The following is a 25,616-nucleotide window of genomic DNA, read 5'->3' as shown; positions in this document are numbered from 1 at the left end:
TGGGAATGCCTCCCTGTGTGGCCCAGCCCTCCGCCCTCCCTCACCTACACACCCGCACCGGCCCTGCCCTTCTCACCTTTGGGCTCTGCTTCGGGGGGCTCCTGGCCCTCTACCTGAATCCCCGGGTGGTGGGCCCGGTGCTCCAGGTCAGAGCCGGGGGTGCTGAGCTGCCCCTCAGCCCTGGGCAAGATCCTGGGGAGAGACCTGGGCGATGTCTGGGCAGGAGGCCGTGGTGGTGGGGAGCCCTTCATACCCAGACTCTTCCGGAGCCTGTGCTGGCCTTCCACAGTGTGGCACACCAGCCCCTCACTTGGGGAGCTGGCATGAGTGTCCTGGTTCCCCGGATCCTGCGGTGTCTGGCTCTGCAATGACAGTGACCGGCAGCCGGCCCGGCCCGGAGGTCTCAGAGCCCTGCCTGGCCAGGACCACTCCTGCTTCTGCCCCACTCGACCGTCTGCTGCCTGATCAGACTGGGACCTTGGTCATCTCAGTCACCCGGGAGGCAAGAGACACACCCTAGGGCATGGGCGCCACCTCGGGCAGCAGGGCCCTGCCCCGGTTCTCCACATCCCAGCCAGCCCGCTTGGACCCAGGTTGGTGACGTGATCGGCCCCCCAGGCCTCTGACCCTTCCTCAGCCTGCTCTTGCTTGAGGCAGGACCCCCCCAACATGACTGCCCCACCGCCACCAGTCAGGAAGGGGCTGTGGGGCCACCCGGGTGGGGTCTGAGTGGTGGCCCGGCCTGGGCGGGCCTGCCCTGGGCCTCCCTGTGTTACCTTTCGGTCCCTCTGGCCAAAAGGCCAGAGGCGCCTGGGGTGAGACCCGACCCACTGTCGGCACTGTTGGCAAAGGCCGTTGCTGCGGGCTTTCCGGGGGCCGTGACCTCGGGATCTTGGGATGCAACAAAACATGTCTGAGCTGAGCTGAGTTCACCAGCCAAGTAGGTTGAGAAGTGTCCTTCTCTACACAGCGGGTGCCTGGTGACCTGGGTCCCAAGTTCTGTTGGGCTCTGTTGCCAGGGAAGTGAGGTCACTTCCTGGGGTCCCCTTCCCCAAGCTTCCTCCTTACACAAAGCTCCCCAAGGGCCTCTCTGGGCTGCTGATGGCTCACTTCCCACCCCATGCCATGTCCACCCAGTGACACCAACACGGCCCCTCCTATAGCCCTGGGGAGGCCTGGATGCAGCCAGGGTCACAGCTCTGATGACACAGCTGGCTTCAGACCCGGCTCCCCCGCCAGCAGTGCTGTCACCCTGGACAAGCCACCTGCTTCTCAGGGTCTCCCCAATCCCCCATCGGCGCAGTGGGGATCATTCTGGACCCGGCTTCCTAGGAAAGCCATCATGTCTCTAGAACCACAAACACCTACTGCACCTGTCACCTCTGCGGGCTGGCATCACAGGGAGCTCATGCACAGACTCAGCAAAGGAAGGGCCCCACAGAGGGCTGGTGTGCAGGCCAAGGAGTGTGCAGGCCCAGGACTGTGCAGACGAGGCTTTGTGCGGGCCCAGGAGAGGGCAGGCCTAGGAGTGTGCAGGGACAGAAGTGTGCAGGCCCAGGAGTGTGCAGGGCCAGTAGTGTTCAGGCCCCGGAGAGTGCAGGAAAGGTGAGGGCCATCACAGGAGAGGGCAGGGCCAAATGGGGCAGGCCAAGGAGTGTGCAGGACAAGGAGTTTGTAGGCCGAGGAGTATGCAGTCACAGGAGTGAGCAGGCCCAGGTGTGTGCAGTCCTTGGAGTGTGCAGGCCCAGGAGAGGGCATGCCCTGGAATGTGCAGGCCCAGGAGTGTGTAGGTACAGGAGGGAGCAGGCCCAGGAGTTTGCAGACGAAGGAGTGTGTAGGGACAGATGCGAGCAGGCCCTGGAGTGTGCAGCGCCAGGAGTGTGCTGGTCCATGAGAGGGTCGGCCGAAGTGGGGGCTGGCCCGGGAAAGGACAGGGCCAGGGGTGTGTAGGTCAAGACTGTGCTTGCCCAGGATTATACAGTCCCAGGAGTGAGCATGTACAGGAGTGTGCAGGCCCAGGAGTGTAGAAGCCCAGGTTCGTGCAGGCCCAGGTGTGCGCAGGTCCAGGAGCATGCAGGCCCAGGTGTGTGCAGTCCCAGGAGAGTGCAGGCCCTCGAATGTGCAGGCCCAGGAGTGTGCAGGCCAAGCAGTGAGCACCCCCAGGAGTGTGTAGGCCCAGGAGTGTACAGGCCCAGGAGTGTGCAGCCCCAGGCGTGTGCAGACTCCGGAGTGTGCAGAGACAGGGGTGTGCAGGCCCAGGAATGTACAGGTTAGGGCTGTGCAGGCCTAGCAGTGTTCTGGCCCAGGAGTGTGCAAAATCAGGAGTATACAGGCCCAGGTGTGTTCAGGCTCAAGATTGTGCATGTCCTGGAGTGTGCAGGCCCATGAGTGTGCAATCCAGGAGAGTGCAGGCCCAGGAGTGTGCAGGCCCAGGAGAGTGCACACGAGGGATTGTACGGGCCCAGGATAAGGCAGGCCCAGCAATGTGCAGGGCAAGAAGTATGCAGGCCCAAGAATGTGCAGACAGAGGAGTGTGCAATACAAGGAGGGTGCAGGCTCAGGCCAAGTCAGGCCCTGGATTTTGCAGGCCCTGGAGTGTACAGGCCGATGTGTGTGCAGGCCCTAGGGTTTGCAGGCCCAGGATTGTGCAGGCCCAGGAGTGTGCAGACAGAGGAGTGTTCAGGCCAAGGAGGGTGCAGGTCCAGGCCAGGGAAGGCCCAGGAGAGTTCAGGCCCGGGAGAGTGTCGGCACAGCAGTGTGCAGGTAAAGGAGGGAACAGGTGCAGAGGTGTACAGGGCCAGGAGTGTGCAGGGCCAGGAGTGTGCAGACACTGGAGTGTGCAGAGACAGGAGTGTGCAGTCCCAGGATTGTGACGGCACAAGAGGGACAGGCCCAGAAGTGTGTCGGCATAGGTGGGAGCAGGCCCAGGAGTGTGCCGGCACAGGAGGGAGTACGCTCAGGAGTGTGCAGGCCAAGGAGTGTGCAGACCGGAGTGTGCAGAGACAGGAGAGTGCAGGCCCAGTATTGTACAGGCCTAGGGCTGCGCATTTCAATCCGTGTGTAGCCCCAGGAGTGTGCCGGCACAGATGGGAACAAGCCTAGCTGTGCACAGGCATAGGTGGTAACAGGCCCAGGAGTGTACAAGCCCAGGTTCATGCAGGCCGAGGTGTGCGCAGGTCCAGGAGTGTGCAGGCCCAGGAGTGTGCAGGTCCAGGAGAGGGCCGGGCGAATTGGAGGCAGGCCCAGGAGAGGGAAGGCCCATGAGTGTGCAGGCCCTGAGTGTGCACTCGAGGGATTGTGCGGGCCCAGGAGAGGGCAGGCCCAGCAGTGTGCAGGCCCAGGAGTGTGCAGACACAGGAGGGATCAGTCACAGGAGTGTGCAGATCCAGGAGTATACAGGCCCAGGTGTGTGCAGGCCCAACCTTGTGCAGGCCCAGGAGTGTGCAGACAGAGGAGTGTGCAGGCCAAGGAGGGTGCAGGCCCAGGCCAGGGCAGGCCTAAGAGGGTACAGACCCTGGAGTGTGCAGGCCCAGGAGTATGCATGCCCAGGGCTGTCAGGCCCTGGAGTGTATAGAATCAGGAGTATACAGGCCCAGGTGTGTTAATGCCCAAGATTGTGCAGGTCCTGTTGTGTGCCGGCCCGTGTGTGTGCAGTTCGAGCAGTGTGCAGGCCCAGTAGTGTCCAAGCCTAGGTTCGTGCAGGCCCTGGAGTGTGCAGACACCAGAGTGTGCTGAGACAGGTATGTTCAGGCCCAAGTGTTTACAGGCGAAGTGCTGTGCAGGCCCAGCAGTGTGCAGGCCCAGTAGTGTGCAGTCCCAGTAGTGTGCGGAACCAGGTGAGGGCAGGCTCCAGAGTGTGCAGGCCCAGGAGAGGGCAGGCCCATGAGTGTTCAGGTGCAGGAATGGGGAGTCCCAGTACCATGCACGCCATGCAGAGGGCAGGCCCATGAGTGTGCATGCCCAGGAGTGTGCAGGCACAGGAGGGAGGAGGTACACAAGTGTGCAGGCCTAGGAGTGTGCAGGACAGGTTAGGGCCCTCATAGGAGAGGGCAGAGCCAAATGGGGCAGGCCCAGGAGTGTACCGGCCCAGGTTCGTGCAGGCCCAGGTTTGCGCAAGTCCAGGAGTGTGCAGGCTCAGGTGTGTGCAGGCCCAAGTGTGTGCAGGGCCAGTAGTGTCAGGCCCAGGAGTGTGCAGAACAGGTGAAGGCCTTCGTAGGAGAGGGCAGCGCCAAATGTGGCTGGCCCAGGAGTGTGCAGACAGAGGAGTGTGCGGGCCCAGGAGAGTGCATTCCCAGGAGTGTTCAGGCCCATTAGTGTGCAGGCCCAAGCCAGGGCAGGCCGAGGACTGTACAGGTCCAGGGGTGTGCAGGCCCCGGCGTGTGCAGGCCAAAGAGAGTGTAGGCCCAGGAGAGGGCATGCCCAGGAGCGTGCAGGCCCAGGAGTGTGCAGACGAGGGATTGTGCGGGCCCAGGCAAAGGCAGTCCCAAGAGTGTGCAGACACAGGAGTCAGCAGGCCCTGGAATGTACAGGCCCAGGAGTTTGCAGGCCCAGGAGTGTGCAGACAGAGGAGTGTGCAGGCCCAGTAGATTGTAGGCCCAGACCAGGGCAGTCCCATGTATGTACAGGCTCAGGGCTGTGCAGGCCCAGAAGTGTGCAGACAGAGGAGGGTTCAGGCCCAGGCCACGGCAAGCCCAGGAGTGTACAGACACTGGAGTGTACAGAGACAGGAGCGTGCAGGCACAGGAGTGTACAGGCCCAGGGCTGAGCAGGCCCAGGTGTGTGCAGACAGAGGAGGGTGCAGGCCCAGGCCAGGGCAGGCCCAGGGGTGTACAGGCCCAGGTTCGTGCCGGCCCAGGAGAGGGCAGGCCCAGGAGTGAAGAGGCCCAGGTTCGTGCAGGCCCAGGTGTGTTCAGGCCCTGGAGTGTGCAGGCCCAGAGGTGTGCAGACACAAGACGGAACAGGCCCAGGGGTGTGCAGGCCTGGGAAAGTTTCGGCACAGCAGTGTGTAGGTAAAGGAGGGAACAGGTGCAGGTGTGTACAGGCCCAGGAGTGTGCACACACAGGAGGGAGGAGGCCCACGAGTGGGCCGGCCAGGAGTGTACAGGCCCGTGTGTGTGTAGGCCCAGGAGTGTACAGGCCCAGAAGTGTGCAGGCCCAGGCGTGTGCAGACTCCAGAGAGTGCAGACACAGGAGTGTGCATGCCCAGGAGTATACAGGCCAAGTGCTGTGCAGGCCCAGCAGTGTGCAGTCTCAGGAGTGTGCAATCGCAGTAGTGTGCAGAACCAGGTGAGGGCAGGCCCCAGAGTGTGCAGGCCTAGGAGAGGGCAGGCCCAAGGGTGTTCAGGCACAGGAATGTGGAGGCCCAGGACAGTGCATGCCATGCAGAGGGCAAGCCCAGGAGAGTGCATGCCCAGGATTGTGCAGGCCCAGGAGTGTGCAGACAGAGGAGTGTGCAGGCCAAGGAGGGTGCAGGCCCAGGCCAGGGAAGGCCCAGGAGAGTACAGGCCCGGGAGAGTGTCGGCACAGCAGTGTGCAGGTAAAGGAGGGAACAGGTGCAGGAGTGTACAGGCTCAGTAGTGTACAGGGCCAGGAGTGTGCAGGCCCAGGAGTGTGCATGCCCAGGAGTGTGGAAGCACAGGCGGGAGCAGACCGAGAAATGTGCAGGCCCAGGTGTGTGCAGGCACACGTGGGAGCAGGCCCAGGAGTGTGCAGGCCCAGGAGTGTGCAGGTCCAGGAGAGGGCCGGCCGAATTGGGGGCAGGCCCAGCAGTGTGCAGGCCCAGGAGTGTGCAGACAGAGGAGTGTACAGGCCCAGGAGTGTGCAGGACCAGGAGTGTGCAGACACTGGAGTGTGCAGAGACAGGAGTGTGCAGTCCCAGGATTGTGACGGCACAGGAGGGACAGGCGAAGAAGTGTGTCGGCATAGGTGGGAGCAGGCCCAGTAGTGTGCAGGCACAGGAGGGAGCAGGCTAATTAGTGTGAAAGCCAAGGAGTGTGCAGACACCGGAGTGTGCAGAGACAGGGGTGTGCATATCCCGGAGTGTACAGGCCTAGGAGTGTGCAGGCCCAGGAGTGTGCACACGAGGGATTGTGCGGGCCCAGGACAGGGCAGGCCCAGGTGTGCACAGGTCCAGGAGTGTGCAGGCCCAGGAGAGGGCAGGCCGTGGGGTGTGCAGGCCCAGGTGTGTGCAGGCACAAGTGGGAGCAGGCCCAGTAGTGTGAAGGCCCAAGAATGTACAGGTCCAGGAGAGGGCCGGCCGAATTGGGGGCAGGCCCAGGAGAGGGAAGGCCCAGAAGCGTGCAGGCTCAGGAGTGTGCAGACGAGGGATTGTGCGGGCCCAGGAGTGTGCAGGCAAAGGAGTGTGCAGGTCCAGGAGAGGGCCGGCCGAATTGGGGGCCGGCCCAGGAGAGGGAAGGCCCAGGAGTGTGCAGGCCCTGGAGTGTGCAGACACAGGAGGGATCAGTCACAGGTGTGTGCAGGTCCAGGGGTATACAGGCCCAGGTGTATGCAGGCCCAACATTGTGTAGGTCCAGGAGTGGGCAGGCCCAGGAGTGTGCAGACAGTGGAGTGTGCAGGAAAAGGAATACGCAGGCCCAGGCCAGGGCAGGCCCAGGAGTGTACAGGCCCATGTGTGTGCATGCCCTGGAGTTTGCAGGCCCAGGAGTGTGCAGACAGAGGAGTGCGCAGGACAAGGAAGGTGCAGGCCCAGGAATGTGCAGACCCTGGAGAGGTCAATCCTGGAATGTGCAGGCCCAGGAGTGTGCAGACCAAGCAGTGTGCACCCCCAGGAGTGTGCAGGGCAAGGAGTGTGCAGGCCCAGGAGTGTGCAGGCACAAGTGGGAGCAGCCCCAGTAGTGTGCAGACCCAGGAGTGTGCAGGCCGTGGAGTGTGCAGGCCCAGGAGGGTGCAAGCCCAGTCCAGGGCAGGTCCAGGAGTGTACAGGCCCAGGAGTGTGCAGACACCGGAGTGTGCAGAGACAGGAGTGTGCGGCCCAGGGCTGTGCAGACCCAGCAGTGTGCAGGCCCAGAAGTGTTCAGTCCCTGTAGTGTGCAGAACCAGGGGACGTCAGGCCCCAGAGTGTGCAGGCCCAAGAAAGGGCAGGCCCAAGGGTGTTCAGGCGCAGGAATGGGGAGTCCCAGGATCGTACCCACCAAGCAGAGGGCAGGCCCAGGCGTGTACATGCCCAGGAGTGTGCAGGCACAGGAGGGAGCAGACCGAGGAGTGAGCAGACCCAGGTGTGTGCAGGCACAAGTGGGAGCAGTCCCAGTAGTGTGCAGGCCCAGAGTGTGCAGGTCCAGGATAGGGCCGGCCGAATTGGGGGCAGGCCCAGGAATTGGAAGGGGCAGGAGTGTGCTGGGCCAGAAGAGTGCTGGCCCAAGAGTGTGCAGGGCCAGTAGTGTTCAGGCCCAGGAGTGTTCAGAACTAGGAGTTTGCAGGCCGAGGAGTATGTAGTCATGGGGGGAGCAGGTAGAGGAGTGTGGAAGCCCAGGAGTGTACAGGCCAATGTTCGTGCAGGCCCAGGTGTGCACAGGTCCAGGAGAGTGCAGGCCCTGGTGTGTGCAGTCCCAGGAGTCTGCAGGCCCTGGTGTGTGCAGTCCCAGGGGTGTACCGGCCCATGTGTGTGCAGGCCCTGGAGTTTGTAGACACCGGAGTGTGCAGAGACAGGGGTGTGCATGCCCAGGAATGTACAGGCCTAGGAGAGTGCAGGCCCAGGAGTGTGCACACAAGGGATTGTGTGGGCCCAGGACAGGGAAGGTCCATGTGTGTGCAGGTCCAGGAGAGTGCAGGCCCAGGTGTATGAAGTTCCAGGATTGTGCAGTCCAAGGAGAGGGCAGGCCGTGGAGTGTGCAGGCCCAGGAGTGTGCAGGCCCAGGGGTGTGCACACAAGGGATTGTGAGGGCCCAGGATAAGGCAGGCCCAGCAATGTGCAGGGCAAGAAGTATGCAGGCCCAAGAATGTGCAGACAGAGGAGTGTGCAATACAAGGAGGGTGCAGGCCCTGGCCAAGGCAGGCCCTGGATTGTGCAGGCCCTGGAGTGTACAGGCTGATGTGTGTGCAGGCCCTAGGGTTTGCAGGCCCAGGATTGTGCAGGCCCAGGAGTGTGCAGACAGAGGAGTGTGCAGGCCAAGGAGGGTGCAGGCCCAGGCCAGGGAAGGCCCAGGAGAGTACAGGCCCGGGAGAGTGTCGGCACAGCAGTGTGCAGGTAAAGGAGGGAACAGGTGCAGGAGTGTACAGGCTCAGTAGTGTACAGGGCCAGGAGTGTGCAGGCCCAGGAGTGTGCATGCCCAGGAGTGTGGAAGCACAGGCGGGAGCAGACCGAGAAATGTGCAGGCCCAGGTGTGTGCAGGCACACGTGGGAGCAGGCCCAGTAGTGTGCAGGCCCAAGAGTGTACAGGGGTAGGAGAGGGCCGGCCGAATTGGGGGCAGGACAAGGAGAGGGAAGGTGCAGGAGTGTGCAGGCCCAGGAGTGTGCAGACGAGGGATTGTGTGGGCCCATGAGAAGTCAGGCCCAGGAGTGTTCAGGCCAATGTTCGTGCAGGCCCAGGTGTGCACAGGTCCAGGAGAGTGCAGGCCCTGGTGTGTGCAGTCCCAGGAGTCTGCAGGCCCTGGATTGTGCAGGCCCAGGAGTGTGTAGGTACAGGAGGGAGGAGACCCAGGATTTTGCAGGCCTAGGAGTGTGTAGGGATAGATGCGTACAGGCCCTGTATTGTGCAGCCCCAGGAGTGTGCAGGCTTGTGAGAGTGTCGGACAAGGGGGCGCTGGCCTGGGTACGGCAGGGCCAGTGTTGTGTAGGCCGAAGACTGTGCTTGCCCATGAGTATGCAGTCACAGGAGGGAGCAGGTAAAGGAGTGTGCAGGCCCAGGAGTGTGCAAGCACAGGAGGGAGCAGACCGAGGAGTGTGCAGGCCCAGGTGTGTGCAATCCAGGAGTGTGCAGGCCCTGTAGTGTGGAAGCCCAGGCCAGAGAAGGCCCATGCCAGGGAAGGCCCAGGAGTGTACAGATCCAGGATTGTGCAGGCCCAGGAGTGCGCATGCTCAGGACTGTGCAGGCACAGGAGGGAGCAGGCCGAGGAGTGTGCAGTCCCAGGTGTGTGCAGGCACAAGTGGGAGCAGGCCCAGTAGTGTGAAGGCCCAAGAATGTACAGGTTCAGGAGAGGGTCGGCCGAATTGGGGGCAGGCCTAGGAGAGGGCCAGCCCAGCCGTGTGCAGGCCCAGGAGTGTGCAGACGAGGGATTGTGTGGGCTCAGGAGAAGGCAGGCCCATGAGTGTGCAGGCTCTTGACACTGCAGGCCCAGGAGTGTGCAGGCCCAATTGTGTGGAGGCACAGGAGGGAGCAGGCCAGGAATGTACAGGCCCAGTAGTGTGCAGACCCAGGAGAGGGCAGACACAGTTGTGTGCAGCCCCATGAGTGGGCAGGACCAGGAGTGTATAGGCCCAGGAGTGTGGAGTCCCGGAGTCTGCAGACACAGGAGTGTGCACGCCCAGGAGTGTGCAGGCCCAGGAGTGTGGAGGCACAGGAGAGAGCAGGCCCAGGAATGTGCAGGACGAGGAGCGGGCCGGCCGAAGTGGGTGCAGGCCCAGGTGAGAGCAGGTCCAGGAGTGTGCAGGCCCAGGTGTCTGCATTCCCAGGGGAGGGAAGGCCAGGAGTATGCATGCACAGGAGTGTTCAAACACAGGAGTGTGCAGGCACAGGATGGAGCAAGCACATGAGTGTGCAGGCTTAGGGGTGTGCAGACACAGCAGAGGGCAGGACAGTTGGGGGCAGGCCCAGGTGTGTCCAGGCCCAGGAGTGCGCAGACAAAGGAGAGGGCAGTTCTGTTGAGGGCCGGCCAAGGAGAAGGCAGGTCCAGGAGTGTGCAAGCACTGGATGGAGCAGTCCCAGGATTGTGCAGGACCAGGAGCGTGCAGGCAAAGGAGACGGAAGAAATGTTGAGGTCCTGCCAAGGAGAGGGCAGGTCCAGGAGTGTGCAGGCCTAGGAGTGTGAAGACCGAGGAGTGTACAGGCCGAGGAGTGTGCAGGACCAGGAGTGTGCAGGCGCAGGAGAGAGCAGGCCAAGGAGTGTGCAGGCTCAGGAGTGTGCAGGCCGATTACTGTGCATACACAGGAGGGTTTAGGCCCAGGAGAGAGTAGGCCCATGTGTGTGCCAGGCCCAGGACAGGGCAGGCCCAATAGTGTGCAGGCCCAGGAGTGTGCAGGCCTAGTAGTGTGCATACACAAGTGGGTTAAGGCCCAGGAGAGAGTAGGCCCATGTGTGTGCAGGCCCATGAGTGTGCAGGCCCAAGGGTGTGCAGGCCCAGGAGTGTGCTGGCACAGGAGTCTGCAGGCCCATGTGTGTACAAGCCCAGGAGTGTGTAGGCACAGGATCGAGCAGGCCCAGGAGTGTGCAGGCCCAAGAGTGTGAAGGCACTGGAGGGAGCAGGCCCAGGAATGTCCAGGCCCTGGAGTGTGCAGCCACAGGAGGGAGCAGGCCCATTTGTGTGCATACACAGGAGGGTTTAGGCTCAGGAGAGAGTAGGCCCATGTGTGTGCAGGCCCAGGAGGGGCAGGCCCAAGAGAGGGAAGGCCCAGTAGTGTGCAGACAGAGGAGTGTGCAGGCCCAGAGGGGTGCAGGCTCAGGCCGGGACAGGCCCAGGAGTGTACAGGCCTGGGAGAGTGTTGGCACAGCAGTGTGTAGGTAACGGAGGGAACAGGTGCAGGCGTGTACAGGCCCAGGAGTGTGCAGGCCTAGGAGAGGGCCGGCCCAGCCGTGTTCAAGCCCAGGGGTGTGCAGACACAGGAGGGATAAGACACAGGAGTGTGCAGGTCCATTTGTATACAGGCCCAGGTGTGGGCAGGCCCAACATTGTGTAGGTCCAGGAGTGTGCAGGACCAGGAGTGTGCAGGCCCAGGCGTGTGCAGACTCCAGAGTGTGCAGAGACAAGAGTGTGCAGGCCCAGAATTGTACAGGCCTAGGGCTGTGCAGGCCCAGCAGTGTTCAGGCCCAGGAGTGTGCAAAATCAGGAGTATACAGGTCCAGGTGTGTTCAGGCTCAAGATTGTGCATGTCCTGGAGTGTGCAGGCCCATGAGTGTGCAATCCAGGAGTGTGCAGGCCCAGTAGTGTGCAAGCCAGGGCCAGAGAAGGCCCATGCCAGGGAAGGCCCAGGAGTGTACAGATCCAGGAGTGTGCAGGCCCAGGAGTGTGCATGCCCAGGAGTGTCCAGAGGAGGGGTTTGAGGCCGTGGTGGGATGTACTTCACAGGCATAAATAGCGTAAAGAGCATAAAACTACATGATAGTGATGGTCGGACAGCATGGGAATGCACTTAATGTTCCTGAAATGCACAATTTAGAAGGGAAAAAAATCTGTATTTTATTAAAGGAGGTGGAAAATTGAAAAATATAGGATGCCATAAATGATGTAAAACAAATAAACGAAACTAAAGAAAAACAAAACAAAAGCAAATTCAGGGGTAGGGAAGTCAACTTCGGGTAGGGGAGGGGATTTATGGTGGGATTTTGGAGAAGGTGTAGGAGGGTGCAGAGGGGGCACAGCCCTAGGGGGTGATGATGCCTAAAATGGTTCTCCACTGCCCAGCGGCCCAGGTGCAGGTGCAGGAACTGCAGGCTTCTCAGGAGCAGCAAGATCAGCAGGAGCAGCAGGCTCTTCAGGAGTGGCAAGATCAGCAGGAGCTGCAGGCTCTTCAGGAGTGGCAAGATCAGCAGGAGCTGCAGGCTCTTCAGGAGTGGCAAGATCAGCAGGAGCGGCAGGCTCTTCAGGAGCTGCAGGCTCTTCAGGAGCGGCTAGATGAGCAGGAGTGGCGGGCTCTTCAGGAGCTGTGGGCTCTTCAGGAATGGCAGGCGCTTCAGGAGCTGCAGGCTCTTCAGGAGTGGCAAGATCAGCAGGAGCGGCAGGCTCTTCAGGAGCTGCAGGCTCTTCAGGAGCGGCTAGATGAGCAGGAGTGGCGGGCTCTTCAGGAGCTGTGGGCTCTTCAGGAATGGCAGGCGCTTCAGGAGCTGCAGGCTCTTCAGGATCGGCTAGATCAGCAGGAACGGCAGGTTCTTCAGGAGCGGCTAGATCAGCAGGAGCGGCAGGCTCTTCAGGAGCGGCGGGCTCTTCAGGAGCGGCTAGATCAGCAGGAGAGGCAGGCTCTTCAGGAGAGGCAGGCTCTTCAGGAATGGCAGGCTGTTCAGGAGCCGTGGGCTCTTCAGGAGCGGCGGGCTCTTCAGGAGCGGCTAGATCAGCAGGAGAGGCAGGCTCTTCAGGAGAGGCAGGCTCTTCAGGAGCGGCTAGATCAGCAGGAGCGGCAGGCTCTTCAGGAGCGGCGGGCTCTTCAGGAGCGGCTAGATCAGCAGGAATGGCAGGCTCTTCATATGCAGCTGGAGCAGCAGGATCTTCATGTTCAGCAGGAGCAGCTGGAGGGAGTTCGCGGTCTCCTGCTGGACCCTGGTGGTCCTGTGTTTGTTCTCTGGCGTCTTCCCCTGCCCCTGCCTGCTCTGGACCTGTAACTGTTGGACGTGGAGAGAGCTTTAAGTCTAGTGGTTGTGCTCAGGCACAACCTGGGAAAAGGTACCCACATGCCTCCCTTTCCACGTGCCTTTTCAAGGACAGAAATCTTCCCAGAGCTTTGCAGACAGCTCCCACCGAGCAAGTGCCCACAGGCACTTGTTGTGTGACTGAATTCTTCCAGACAGGTGGTCTGAGGCCAGTCTTTGTTCTGGTCCCAACAGCAGACTTTGGGAATGCCTCCCTGTGTGGCCCAGCCCTCCGCCCTCCCTCACCTACACACCCGCACCGGCCCTGCCCTTCTCACCTTTGGGCTCTGCTTCGGGGGGCTCCTGGCCCTCTACCTGAATCCCCGGGTGGTGGGCCCGGTGCTCCAGGTCAGAGCCGGGGGTGCTGAGCTGCCCCTCAGCCCTGGGCAAGATCCTGGGGAGAGACCTGGGCGATGTCTGGGCAGGAGGCCGTGGTGGTGGGGAGCCCTTCATACCCAGACTCTTCCGGAGCCTGTGCTGGCCTTCCACAGTGTGGCACACCAGCCCCTCACTTGGGGAGCTGGCATGAGTGTCCTGGTTCCCCGGATCCTGCGGTGTCTGGCTCTGCAATGACAGTGACCGGCAGCCGGCCCGGCCCGGAGGTCTCAGAGCCCTGCCTGGCCAGGACCACTCCTGCTTCTGCCCCACTCGACCGTCTGCTGCCTGATCAGACTGGGACCTTGGTCATCTCAGTCACCCGGGAGGCAAGAGACACACCCTAGGGCATGGGCGCCACCTCGGGCAGCAGGGCCCTGCCCCGGTTCTCCACATCCCAGCCAGCCCGCTTGGACCCAGGTTGGTGACGTGATCGGCCCCCCAGGCCTCTGACCCTTCCTCAGCCTGCTCTTGCTTGAGGCAGGACCCCCCCAACATGACTGCCCCACCGCCACCAGTCAGGAAGGGGCTGTGGGGCCACCCGGGTGGGGTCTGAGTGGTGGCCCGGCCTGGGCGGGCCTGCCCTGGGCCTCCCTGTGTTACCTTTCGGTCCCTCTGGCCAAAAGGCCAGAGGCGCCTGGGGTGAGACCCGACCCACTGTCGGCACTGTTGGCAAAGGCCGTTGCTGCGGGCTTTCCGGGGGCCGCGACCTCGGGATCTTGGGATGCAACAAAACATGTCTGAGCTGAGCTGAGTTCACCAGCCAAGTAGGTTGAGAAGTGTCCTTCTCTACACAGCGGGTGCCTGGTGACCTGGGTCCCAAGTTCTGTTGGGCTCTGTTGCCAGGGAAGTGAGGTCACTTCCTGGGGTCCCCTTCCCCAAGCTTCCTCCTTACACAAAGCTCCCCAAGGGCCTCTCTGGGCTGCTGATGGCTCACTTCCCACCCCATGCCATGTCCACCCAGTGACACCAACACGGCCCCTCCTATAGCCCTGGGGAGGCCTGGATGCAGCCAGGGTCACAGCTCTGATGACACAGCTGGCTTCAGACCCGGCTCCCCCGCCAGCAGTGCTGTCACCCTGGACAAGCCACCTGCTTCTCAGGGTCTCCCCAATCCCCCATCGGCGCAGTGGGGATCATTCTGGACCCGGCTTCCTAGGAAAGCCATCATGTCTCTAGAACCACAAACACCTACTGCACCTGTCACCTCTGCGGGCTGGCATCACAGGGAGCTCATGCACAGACTCAGCAAAGGAAGGGCCCCACAGAGGGCTGGTGTGCAGGCCAAGGAGTGTGCAGGCCCAGGACTGTGCAGACGAGGCTTTGTGCGGGCCCAGGAGAGGGCAGGCCTAGGAGTGTGCAGGGACAGAAGTGTGCAGGCCCAGGAGTGTGCAGGGCCAGTAGTGTTCAGGCCCCGGAGAGTGCAGGAAAGGTGAGGGCCATCACAGGAGAGGGCAGGGCCAAATGGGGCAGGCCAAGGAGTGTGCAGGACAAGGAGTTTGTAGGCCGAGGAGTATGCAGTCACAGGAGTGAGCAGGCCCAGGTGTGTGCAGTCCTTGGAGTGTGCAGGCCCAGGAGAGGGCATGCCCTGGAATGTGCAGGCCCAGGAGTGTGTAGGTACAGGAGGGAGCAGGCCCAGGAGTTTGCAGACGAAGGAGTGTGTAGGGACAGATGCGAGCAGGCCCTGGAGTGTGCAGCGCCAGGAGTGTGCTGGTCCATGAGAGGGTCGGCCGAAGTGGGGGCTGGCCCGGGAAAGGACAGGGCCAGGGGTGTGTAGGTCAAGACTGTGCTTGCCCAGGATTATACAGTCCCAGGAGTGAGCATGTACAGGAGTGTGCAGGCCCAGGAGTGTAGAAGCCCAGGTTCGTGCAGGCCCAGGTGTGCGCAGGTCCAGGAGCATGCAGGCCCAGGTGTGTGCAGTCCCAGGAGAGTGCAGGCCCTCGAATGTGCAGGCCCAGGAGTGTGCAGGCCAAGCAGTGAGCACCCCCAGGAGTGTGTAGGCCCAGGAGTGTACAGGCCCAGGAGTGTGCAGCCCCAGGCGTGTGCAGACTCCGGAGTGTGCAGAGACAGGGGTGTGCAGGCCCAGGAATGTACAGGTTAGGGCTGTGCAGGCCTAGCAGTGTTCTGGCCCAGGAGTGTGCAAAATCAGGAGTATACAGGCCCAGGTGTGTTCAGGCTCAAGATTGTGCATGTCCTGGAGTGTGCAGGCCCATGAGTGTGCAATCCAGGAGAGTGCAGGCCCAGGAGTGTGCAGGCCCAGGAGAGTGCACACGAGGGATTGTACGGGCCCAGGATAACGCAGGCCCAGCAATGTGCAGGGCAAGAAGTATGCAGGCCCAAGAATGTGCAGACAGAGGAGTGTGCAATACAAGGAGGGTGCAGGCTCAGGCCAAGTCAGGCCCTGGATTTTGCAGGCCCTGGAGTGTACAGGCCGATGTGTGTGCAGGCCCTAGGGTTTGCAGGCCCAGGATTGTGCAGGCCCAGGAGTGTGCAGACAGAGGAGTGTTCAGGCCAAGGAGGGTGCAGGTCCAGGCCAGGGAAGGCCCAGGAGAGTTCAGGCCCGGGAGAGTGTCGGCACAGCAGTGTGCAGGTAAAGGAGGGAACAGGTGCAGAGGTGTACAGGGCCAGGAGTGTGCAGGGCCAGGAGTGTGCAGACACTGGAGTGTGCAGAGACAGGAGTGTGCAGTCCCAGGATTGTGACGGCACAAGAGGGACAGGCCCAGAAGTGTGTCGGCATAGGTGGGAGCAGGCCCAGGAGTGTGCCGGCACAGGAGGGAGTACGCTCAGGAGTGTGCAGGCCAAGGAGTGTGCAGACCGGAGTGTGCAGAGACAGGAGAGTGCAGGCCCAGTATTGTACAGGCCTAGGGCTGCGCATTTCAATCCGTGTGTAGCCCCAGGAGTGTGCCGGCACAGATGGGAACAAGCCTAGCTGTGCACAGGCATAGGTGGTAACAGGCCCAGGAGTGTACAAGCCCAGGTTCATGCAGGCCGAGGTGTGCGCAGGTCCAGGAGTGTGCAGGCCCAGGAGTGTGCAGGTCCAGGAGAGGGCCGGGCGAATTGGAGGCAGGCCCAGGAGAGGGAAGGCCCATGAGTGTGCAGGCCCTGAGTGTGCACTCGAGGGATTGTGCGGGCCCAGGAGAGGGCAGGCCCAGCAGTGTGCAGGCCCAGGAGTGTGCAGACACAGGAGGGATCAGTCACAGGAGTGTGCAGATCCAGGAGTATACAGGCCCAGGTGTGTGCAGGCCCAACCTTGTGCAGGCCCAGGAGTGTGCAGACAGAGGAGTGTGCAGGCCAAGGAGGGTGCAGGCCCAGGCCAGGGCAGGCCTAAGAGGGTACAGACCCTGGAGTGTGCAGGCCCAGGAGTATGCATGCCCAGGGCTGTCAGGCCCTGGAGTGTATAGAATCAGGAGTATACAGGCCCAGGTGTGTTAATGCCCAAGATTGTGCAGGTCCTGTTGTGTGCCGGCCCGTGTGTGTGCAGTTCGAGCAGTGTGCAGGCCCAGTAGTGTCCAAGCCTAGGTTCGTGCAGGCCCTGGAGTGTGCAGACACCAGAGTGTGCTGAGACAGGTATGTTCAGGCCCAAGTGTTTACAGGCGAAGTGCTGTGCAGGCCCAGCAGTGTGCAGGCCCAGTAGTGTGCAGTCCCAGTAGTGTGCGGAACCAGGTGAGGGCAGGCTCCAGAGTGTGCAGGCCCAGGAGAGGGCAGGCCCATGAGTGTTCAGGTGCAGGAATGGGGAGTCCCAGTACCATGCACGCCATGCAGAGGGCAGGCCCATGAGTGTGCATGCCCAGGAGTGTGCAGGCACAGGAGGGAGGAGGTACACAAGTGTGCAGGCCTAGGAGTGTGCAGGACAGGTTAGGGCCCTCATAGGAGAGGGCAGAGCCAAATGGGGCAGGCCCAGGAGTGTACCGGCCCAGGTTCGTGCAGGCCCAGGTTTGCGCAAGTCCAGGAGTGTGCAGGCTCAGGTGTGTGCAGGCCCAAGTGTGTGCAGGGCCAGTAGTGTCAGGCCCAGGAGTGTGCAGAACAGGTGAAGGCCTTCGTAGGAGAGGGCAGCGCCAAATGTGGCTGGCCCAGGAGTGTGCAGACAGAGGAGTGTGCGGGCCCAGGAGAGTGCATTCCCAGGAGTGTTCAGGCCCATTAGTGTGCAGGCCCAAGCCAGGGCAGGCCGAGGACTGTACAGGTCCAGGGGTGTGCAGGCCCCGGCGTGTGCAGGCCAAAGAGAGTGTAGGCCCAGGAGAGGGCATGCCCAGGAGCGTGCAGGCCCAGGAGTGTGCAGACGAGGGATTGTGCGGGCCCAGGCAAAGGCAGTCCCAAGAGTGTGCAGACACAGGAGTCAGCAGGCCCTGGAATGTAGAGGCCCAGGAGTTTGCAGGCCCAGGAGTGTGCAGACAGAGGAGTGTGCAGGCCCAGTAGATTGTAGGCCCAGACCAGGGCAGTCCCATGTATGTACAGGCTCAGGGCTGTGCAGGCCCAGAAGTGTGCAGACAGAGGAGGGTTCAGGCCCAGGCCACGGCAAGCCCAGGAGTGTACAGACACTGGAGTGTACAGAGACAGGAGCGTGCAGGCACAGGAGTGTACAGGCCCAGGGCTGAGCAGGCCCAGGTGTGTGCAGACAGAGGAGGGTGCAGGCCCAGGCCAGGGCAGGCCCAGGGGTGTACAGGCCCAGGTTCGTGCCGGCCCAGGAGAGGGCAGGCCCAGGAGTGAAGAGGCCCAGGTTCGTGCAGGCCCAGGTGTGTTCAGGCCCTGGAGTGTGCAGGCCCAGAGGTGTGCAGACACAAGACGGAACAGGCCCAGGGGTGTGCAGGCCTGGGAAAGTTTCGGCACAGCAGTGTGTAGGTAAAGGAGGGAACAGGTGCAGGTGTGTACAGGCCCAGGAGTGTGCACACACAGGAGGGAGGAGGCCCACGAGTGGGCCGGCCAGGAGTGTACAGGCCCGTGTGTGTGTAGGCCCAGGAGTGTACAGGCCCAGAAGTGTGCAGGCCCAGGCGTGTGCAGACTCCAGAGAGTGCAGACACAGGAGTGTGCATGCCCAGGAGTATACAGGCCAAGTGCTGTGCAGGCCCAGCAGTGTGCAGTCTCAGGAGTGTGCAATCGCAGTAGTGTGCAGAACCAGGTGAGGGCAGGCCCCAGAGTGTGCAGGCCTAGGAGAGGGCAGGCCCAAGGGTGTTCAGGCACAGGAATGTGGAGGCCCAGGACAGTGCATGCCATGCAGAGGGCAAGCCCAGGAGAGTGCATGCCCAGGATTGTGCAGGCCCAGGAGTGTGCAGACAGAGGAGTGTGCAGGCCAAGGAGGGTGCAGGCCCAGGCCAGGGAAGGCCCAGGAGAGTACAGGCCCAGGAGAGTGTCGGCACAGCAGTGTGCAGGTAAAGGAGGGAACAGGTGCAGGAGTGTACAGGCTCAGTAGTGTACAGGGCCAGGAGTGTGCAGGCCCAGGAGTGTGCATGCCCAGGAGTGTGGAAGCACAGGCGGGAGCAGACCGAGAAATGTGCAGGCCCAGGTGTGTGCAGGCACACGTGGGAGCAGGCCCAGGAGTGTGCAGGCCCAGGAGTGTGCAGGTCCAGGAGAGGGCCGGCCGAATTGGGGGCAGGCCCAGCAGTGTGCAGGCCCAGGAGTGTGCAGACAGAGGAGTGTACAGGCCCAGGAGTGTGCAGGACCAGGAGTGTGCAGACACTGGAGTGTGCAGAGACAGGAGTGTGCAGTCCCAGGATTGTGACGGCACAGGAGGGACAGGCGAAGAAGTGTGTCGGCATAGGTGGGAGCAGGCCCAGTAGTGTGCAGGCACAGGAGGGAGCAGGCTAATTAGTGTGAAAGCCAAGGAGTGTGCAGACACCGGAGTGTGCAGAGACAGGGGTGTGCATATCCCGGAGTGTACAGGCCTAGGAGTGTGCAGGCCCAGGAGTGTGCACACGAGGGATTGTGCGGGCCCAGGACAGGGCAGGCCCAGGTGTGCACAGGTCCAGGAGTGTGCAGGCCCAGGAGAGGGCAGGCCGTGGGGTGTGCAGGCCCAGGTGTGTGCAGGCACAAGTGGGAGCAGGCCCAGTAGTGTGAAGGCCCAAGAATGTACAGGTCCAGGAGAGGGCCGGCCGAATTGGGGGCAGGCCCAGGAGAGGGAAGGCCCAGAAGCGTGCAGGCTCAGGAGTGTGCAGACGAGGGATTGTGCGGGCCCAGGAGTGTGCAGGCAAAGGAGTGTGCAGGTCCAGGAGAGGGCCGGCCGAATTGGGGGCCGGCCCAGGAGAGGGAAGGCCCAGGAGTGTGCAGGCCCTGGAGTGTGCAGACACAGGAGGGATCAGTCACAGGTGTGTGCAGGTCCAGGGGTATACAGGCCCAGGTGTATGCAGGCCCAACATTGTGTAGGTCCAGGAGTGGGCAGGCCCAGGAGTGTGCAGACAGTGGAGTGTGCAGGAAAAGGAATACGCAGGCCCAGGCCAGGGCAGGCCCAGGAGTGTACAGGCCCATGTGTGTGCATGCCCTGGAGTTTGCAGGCCCAGGAGTGTGCAGACAGAGGAGTGCGCAGGACAAGGAAGGTGCAGGCCCAGGAATGTGCAGACCCTGGAGAGGTCAATCCTGGAATGTGCAGGCCCAGGAGTGTGCAGACCAAGCAGTGTGCACCCCCAGGAGTGTGCAGGGCAAGGAGTGTGCAGGCCCAGGAGTGTGCAGGCACAAGTGGGAGCAGCCCCAGTAGTGTGCAGACCCAGGAGTGTGCAGGCCGTGGAGTGTGCAGGCCCAGGAGGGTGCAAGCCCAGTCCAGGGCAGGTCCAGGAGTGTACAGGCCCAGGAGTGTGCAGACACCGGAGTGTGCAGAGACAGGAGTGTGCGGCCCAGGGCTGTGCAGACCCAGCAGTGTGCAGGCCCAGGAGTGTTCAGTCCCTGTAGTGTGCAGAACCAGGGGACGTCAGGCCCCAGAGTGTGCAGGCCCAAGAAAGGGCAGGCCCAAGGGTGTTCAGGCGCAGGAATGGGGAGTCCCAGGATCGTACCCACCAAGCAGAGGGCAGGCCCAGGCGTGTACATGCCCAGGAGTGTGCAGGCACAGGAGGGAGCAGACCGAGGAGTGAGCAGACCCAGGTGTGTGCAGGCACAAGTGGGAGCAGTCCCAGTAGTGTGCAGGCCCAGAGTGTGCAGGTCCAGGATAGGGCCGGCCGAATTGGGGGCAGGCCCAGGAATTGGAAGGGGCAGGAGTGTGCTGGGCCAGAAGAGTGCTGGCCCAAGAGTGTGCAGGGCCAGTAGTGTTCAGGCCCAGGAGTGTTCAGAACTAGGAGTTTGCAGGCCGAGGAGTATGTAGTCATGGGGGGAGCAGGTAGAGGAGTGTGGAAGCCCAGGAGTGTACAGGCCAATGTTCGTGCAGGCCCAGGTGTGCACAGGTCCAGGAGAGTGCAGGCCCTGGTGTGTGCAGTCCCAGGAGTCTGCAGGCCCTGGTGTGTGCAGTCCCAGGGGTGTACCGGCCCATGTGTGTGCAGGCCCTGGAGTTTGTAGACACCGGAGTGTGCAGAGACAGGGGTGTGCATGCCCAGGAATGTACAGGCCTAGGAGAGTGCAGGCCCAGGAGTGTGCACACAAGGGATTGTGTGGGCCCAGGACAGGGAAGGTCCATGTGTGCGCAGGTCCAGGAGAGTGCAGGCCCAGGTGTATGAAGTTCCAGGATTGTGCAGTCCAAGGAGAGGGCAGGCCGTGGAGTGTGCAGGCCCAGGAGTGTGCAGGCCCAGGGGTGTGCACACAAGGGATTGTGAGGGCCCAGGATAAGGCAGGCCCAGCAATGTGCAGGGCAAGAAGTATGCAGGCCCAAGAATGTGCAGACAGAGGAGTGTGCAATACAAGGAGGGTGCAGGCCCTGGCCAAGGCAGGCCCTGGATTGTGCAGGCCCTGGAGTGTACAGGCTGATGTGTGTGCAGGCCCTAGGGTTTGCAGGCCCAGGATTGTGCAGGCCCAGGAGTGTGCAGACAGAGGAGTGTTCAGGCCAAGGAGGGTGCAGGCCCAGGCCAGGGAAGGCCCAGGAGAGTACAGGCCCGGGAGAGTGTCGGCACAGCAGTGTGCAGGTAAAGGAGGGAACAGGTGCAGGAGTGTACAGGCTCAGTAGTGTACAGGGCCAGGAGTGTGCAGGCCCAGGATTGTGCATGCCCAGGAGTGTGGAAGCACAGGCGGGAGCAGACCGAGAAATGTGCAGGCCCAGGTGTGTGCAGGCACACGTGGGAGCAGGCCCAGTAGTGTGCAGGCCCAAGAGTGTACAGGGGTAGGAGAGGGCCGGCCGAATTGGGGGCAGGACAAGGAGAGGGAAGGTGCAGGAGTGTGCAGGCCCAGGAGTGTGCAGACGAGGGATTGTGTGGGCCCATGAGAAGTCAGGCCCAGGAGTGTTCAGGCCAATGTTCGTGCAGGCCCAGGTGTGCACAGGTCCAGGAGAGTGCAGGCCCTGGTGTGTGCAGTCCCAGGAGTCTGCAGGCCCTGGATTGTGCAGGCCCAGGAGTGTGTAGGTACAGGAGGGAGGAGACCCAGGATTTTGCAGGCCTAGGAGTGTGTAGGGATAGATGCGTACAGGCCCTGTATTGTGCAGCCCCAGGAGTGTGCAGGCTTGTGAGAGTGTCGGACAAGGGGGCGCTGGCCTGGGTACGGCAGGGCCAGTGTTGTGTAGGCCGAAGACTGTGCTTGCCCATGAGTATGCAGTCACAGGAGGGAGCAGGTAAAGGAGTGTGCAGGCCCAGGAGTGTGCAAGCACAGGAGGGAGCAGACCGAGGAGTGTGCAGGCCCAGGTGTGTGCAATCCAGGAGTGTGCAGGCCCTGTAGTGTGGAAGCCCAGGCCAGAGAAGGCCCATGCCAGGGAAGGCCCAGGAGTGTACAGATCCAGGATTGTGCAGGCCCAGGAGTGCGCATGCTCAGGACTGTGCAGGCACAGGAGGGAGCAGGCCGAGGAGTGTGCAGTCCCAGGTGTGTGCAGGCACAAGTGGGAGCAGGCCCAGTAGTGTGAAGGCCCAAGAATGTACAGGTTCAGGAGAGGGTCGGCCGAATTGGGGGCAGGCCTAGGAGAGGGCCAGCCCAGCCGTGTGCAGGCCCAGGAGTGTGCAGACGAGGGATTGTGTGGGCTCAGGAGAAGGCAGGCCCATGAGTGTGCAGGCTCTTGACACTGCAGGCCCAGGAGTGTGCAGGCCCAATTGTGTGGAGGCACAGGAGGGAGCAGGCCAGGAATGTACAGGCCCAGTAGTGTGCAGACCCAGGAGAGGGCAGACACAGTTGTGTGCAGCCCCATGAGTGGGCAGGACCAGGAGTGTATAGGCCCAGGAGTGTGGAGTCCCGGAGTCTGCAGACACAGGAGTGTGCACGCCCAGGAGTGTGCAGGCCCAGGAGTGTGGAGGCACAGGAGAGAGCAGGCCCAGGAATGTGCAGGACGAGGAGCGGGCCGGCCGAAGTGGGTGCAGGCCCAGGTGAGAGCAGGTCCAGGAGTGTGCAGGCCCAGGTGTCTGCATTCCCAGGGGAGGGAAGGCCAGGAGTATGCATGCACAGGAGTGTTCAAACACAGGAGTGTGCAGGCACAGGATGGAGCAAGCACATGAGTGTGCAGGCTTAGGGGTGTGCAGACACAGCAGAGGGCAGGACAGTTGGGGGCAGGCCCAGGTGTGTCCAGGCCCAGGAGTGCGCAGACAAAGGAGAGGGCAGTTCTGTTGAGGGCCGGCCAAGGAGAAGGCAGGTCCAGGAGTGTGCAAGCACTGGATGGAGCAGTCCCAGGATTGTGCAGGACCAGGAGCGTGCAGGCAAAGGAGACGGAAGAAATGTTGAGGTCCTGCCAAGGAGAGGGCAGGTCCAGGAGTGTGCAGGCCTAGGAGTGTGAAGACCGAGGAGTGTACAGGCCGAGGAGTGTGCAGGACCAGGAGTGTGCAGGCGCAGGAGAGAGCAGGCCAAGGAGTGTGCAGGCTCAGGAGTGTGCAGGCCGATTACTGTGCATACACAGGAGGGTTTAGGCCCAGGAGAGAGTAGGCCCATGTGTGTGCCAGGCCCAGGACAGGGCAGGCCCAATAGTGTGCAGGCCCAGGAGTGTGCAGGCCTAGTAGTGTGCATACACAAGTGGGTTAAGGCCCAGGAGAGAGTAGGCCCATGTGTGTGCAGGCCCATGAGTGTGCAGGCCCAAGGGTGTGCAGGCCCAGGAGTGTGCTGGCACAGGAGTCTGCAGGCCCATGTGTGTACAAGCCCAGGAGTGTGTAGGCACAGGATCGAGCAGGCCCAGGAGTGTGCAGGCCCAAGAGTGTGAAGGCACTGGAGGGAGCAGGCCCAGGAATGTCCAGGCCCTGGAGTGTGCAGCCACAGGAGGGAGCAGGCCCATTAGTGTGCATACACAGGAGGGTTTAGGCTCAGGAGAGAGTAGGCCCATGTGTGTGCAGGCCCAGGAGGGGCAGGCCCAAGAGAGGGAAGGCCCAGTAGTGTGCAGACAGAGGAGTGTGCAGGCCCAGAGGGGTGCAGGCTCAGGCCGGGACAGGCCCAGGAGTGTACAGGCCTGGGAGAGTGTTGGCACAGCAGTGTGTAGGTAACGGAGGGAACAGGTGCAGGCGTGTACAGGCCCAGGAGTGTGCAGGCCTAGGAGAGGGCCGGCCCAGCCGTGTTCAAGCCCAGGGGTGTGCAGACACAGGAGGGATAAGACACAGGAGTGTGCAGGTCCATTTGTATACAGGCCCAGGTGTGGGCAGGCCCAACATTGTGTAGGTCCAGGAGTGTGCAGGACCAGGAGTGTGCAGGCCCAGGCGTGTGCAGACTCCAGAGTGTGCAGAGACAAGAGTGTGCAGGCCCAGAATTGTACAGGCCTAGGGCTGTGCAGGCCCAGCAGTGTTCAGGCCCAGGAGTGTGCAAAATCAGGAGTATACAGGTCCAGGTGTGTTCAGGCTCAAGATTGTGCATGTCCTGGAGTGTGCAGGCCCATGAGTGTGCAATCCAGGAGTGTGCAGGCCCAGTAGTGTGCAAGCCAGGGCCAGAGAAGGCCCATGCCAGGGAAGGCCCAGGAGTGTACAGATCCAGGAGTGTGCAGGCCCAGGAGTGTGCATGCCCAGGAGTGTCCAGAGGAGGGGTTTGAGGCCGTGGTGGGATGTACTTCACAGGCATAAATAGCGTAAAGAGCATAAAACTACATGATAGTGATGGTCGGACAGCATGGGAATGCACTTAATGTTCCTGAAATGCACAATTTAGAAGGGAAAAAAATCTGTATTTTATTAAAGGAGGTGGAAAATTGAAAAATATAGGATGCCATAAATGATGTAAAACAAATAAACGAAACTAAAGAAAAACAAAACAAAAGCAAATTCAGGGGTAGGGAAGTCAACTTCGGGTAGGGGAGGGGATTTATGGTGGGATTTTGGAGAAGGTGTAGGAGGGTGCAGAGGGGGCACAGCCCTAGGGGGTGATGATGCCTAAAATGGTTCTCCACTGCCCAGCGGCCCAGGTGCAGGTGCAGGAACTGCAGGCTTCTCAGGAGCAGCAAGATCAGCAGGAGCAGCAGGCTCTTCAGGAGTGGCAAGATCAGCAGGAGCTGCAGGCTCTTCAGGAGTGGCAAGATCAGCAGGAGCTGCAGGCTCTTCAGGAGTGGCAAGATCAGCAGGAGCGGCAGGCTCTTCAGGAGCTGCAGGCTCTTCAGGAGCGGCTAGATGAGCAGGAGTGGCGGGCTCTTCAGGAGCTGTGGGCTCTTCAGGAATGGCAGGCGCTTCAGGAGCTGCAGGCTCTTCAGGAGTGGCAAGATCAGCAGGAGCGGCAGGCTCTTCAGGAGCTGCAGGCTCTTCAGGAGCGGCTAGATGAGCAGGAGTGGCGGGCTCTTCAGGAGCTGTGGGCTCTTCAGGAATGGCAGGCGCTTCAGGAGCTGCAGGCTCTTCAGGATCGGCTAGATCAGCAGGAACGGCAGGTTCTTCAGGAGCGGCTAGATCAGCAGGAGCGGCAGGCTCTTCAGGAGCGGCGGGCTCTTCAGGAGCGGCTAGATCAGCAGGAGAGGCAGGCTCTTCAGGAGAGGCAGGCTCTTCAGGAATGGCAGGCTGTTCAGGAGCCGTGGGCTCTTCAGGAGCGGCGGGCTCTTCAGGAGCGGCTAGATCAGCAGGAGAGGCAGGCTCTTCAGGAGAGGCAGGCTCTTCAGGAGCGGCTAGATCAGCAGGAGCGGCAGGCTCTTCAGGAGCGGCGGGCTCTTCAGGAGCGGCTAGATCAGCAGGAATGGCAGGCTCTTCATATGCAGCTGGAGCAGCAGGATCTTCATGTTCAGCAGGAGCAGCTGGAGGGAGTTCGCGGTCTCCTGCTGGACCCTGGTGGTCCTGTGTTTGTTCTCTGGCGTCTTCCCCTGCCCCTGCCTGCTCTGGACCTGTAACTGTTGGACGTGGAGAGAGCTTTAAGTCTAGTGGTTGTGCTCAGGCACAACCTGGGAAAAGGTACCCACATGCCTCCCTTTCCACGTGCCTTTTCAAGGACAGAAATCTTCCCAGAGCTTTGCAGACAGCTCCCACCGAGCAAGTGCCCACAGGCACTTGTTGTGTGACTGAATTCTTCCAGACAGGTGGTCTGAGGCCAGTCTTTGTTCTGGTCCCAACAGCAGACTTTGGGAATGCCTCCCTGTGTGGCCCAGCCCTCCGCCCTCCCTCACCTACACACCCGCACCGGCCCTGCCCTTCTCACCTTTGGGCTCTGCTTCGGGGGGCTCCTGGCCCTCTACCTGAATCCCCGGGTGGTGGGCCCGGTGCTCCAGGTCAGAGCCGGGGGTGCTGAGCTGCCCCTCAGCCCTGGGC

At 61.8% G+C, this 25,616-nt stretch overlaps 2 protein-coding genes across 2 annotated transcripts; both read left to right on the top strand.

Annotated features, from left to right (window-relative positions):
• The first annotated feature begins 339 nt into the window (after nucleotides 1-339).
• On the top strand, nucleotides 340-12,486 carry LOC140687918 (uncharacterized). The gene is made up of 2 exons (XM_072945841.1): nucleotides 340-593; nucleotides 11,576-12,486. Exons 1-2 carry the CDS (start codon nucleotides 524-526, stop codon nucleotides 12,484-12,486), a joined length of 981 nt encoding a protein of 326 aa, XP_072801942.1. The 5' UTR covers nucleotides 340-523.
• Nucleotides 12,487-13,055: 569 nt separating this feature from the next.
• Nucleotides 13,056-25,201, top strand: LOC140687916 (uncharacterized). Its single transcript, XM_072945839.1, has 2 exons — nucleotides 13,056-13,308; nucleotides 24,291-25,201. Exons 1-2 carry the CDS (start codon nucleotides 13,239-13,241, stop codon nucleotides 25,199-25,201), a joined length of 981 nt encoding a protein of 326 aa, XP_072801940.1. The 5' UTR covers nucleotides 13,056-13,238.
• Nucleotides 25,202-25,616: the final 415 nt, after the last annotated feature.

Source organism: Vicugna pacos, chromosome 21, assembly GCF_048564905.1.
Source record: "Vicugna pacos chromosome 21, VicPac4, whole genome shotgun sequence".
Lineage (NCBI taxonomy): Eukaryota > Metazoa > Chordata > Mammalia > Artiodactyla > Camelidae > Vicugna > Vicugna pacos.
Note: the sequence above shows the minus strand (reverse complement) of the source record. Positions and strands in the feature narration are given on the sequence as shown.

What these genes read in the sequence shown, in the direction of transcription:
- LOC140687918 (XM_072945841.1), top strand. Translation starts at nt 524, where the DNA reads ATGGGCGCCACCTCGGGCAGCAGGGCCCTGCCCCGGTTCTCCACATCC. An exon ending in GCCAGCCCGCTTGGACCCAG is followed by an intron (nt 594 to 11,575) that starts GTTGGTGACGTG and finishes TCCACTGCCCAG; the next exon opens with CGGCCCAGGTGCAGGTGCAG.
- LOC140687916 (XM_072945839.1), top strand. Translation starts at nt 13,239, where the DNA reads ATGGGCGCCACCTCGGGCAGCAGGGCCCTGCCCCGGTTCTCCACATCC. An exon ending in GCCAGCCCGCTTGGACCCAG is followed by an intron (nt 13,309 to 24,290) that starts GTTGGTGACGTG and finishes TCCACTGCCCAG; the next exon opens with CGGCCCAGGTGCAGGTGCAG.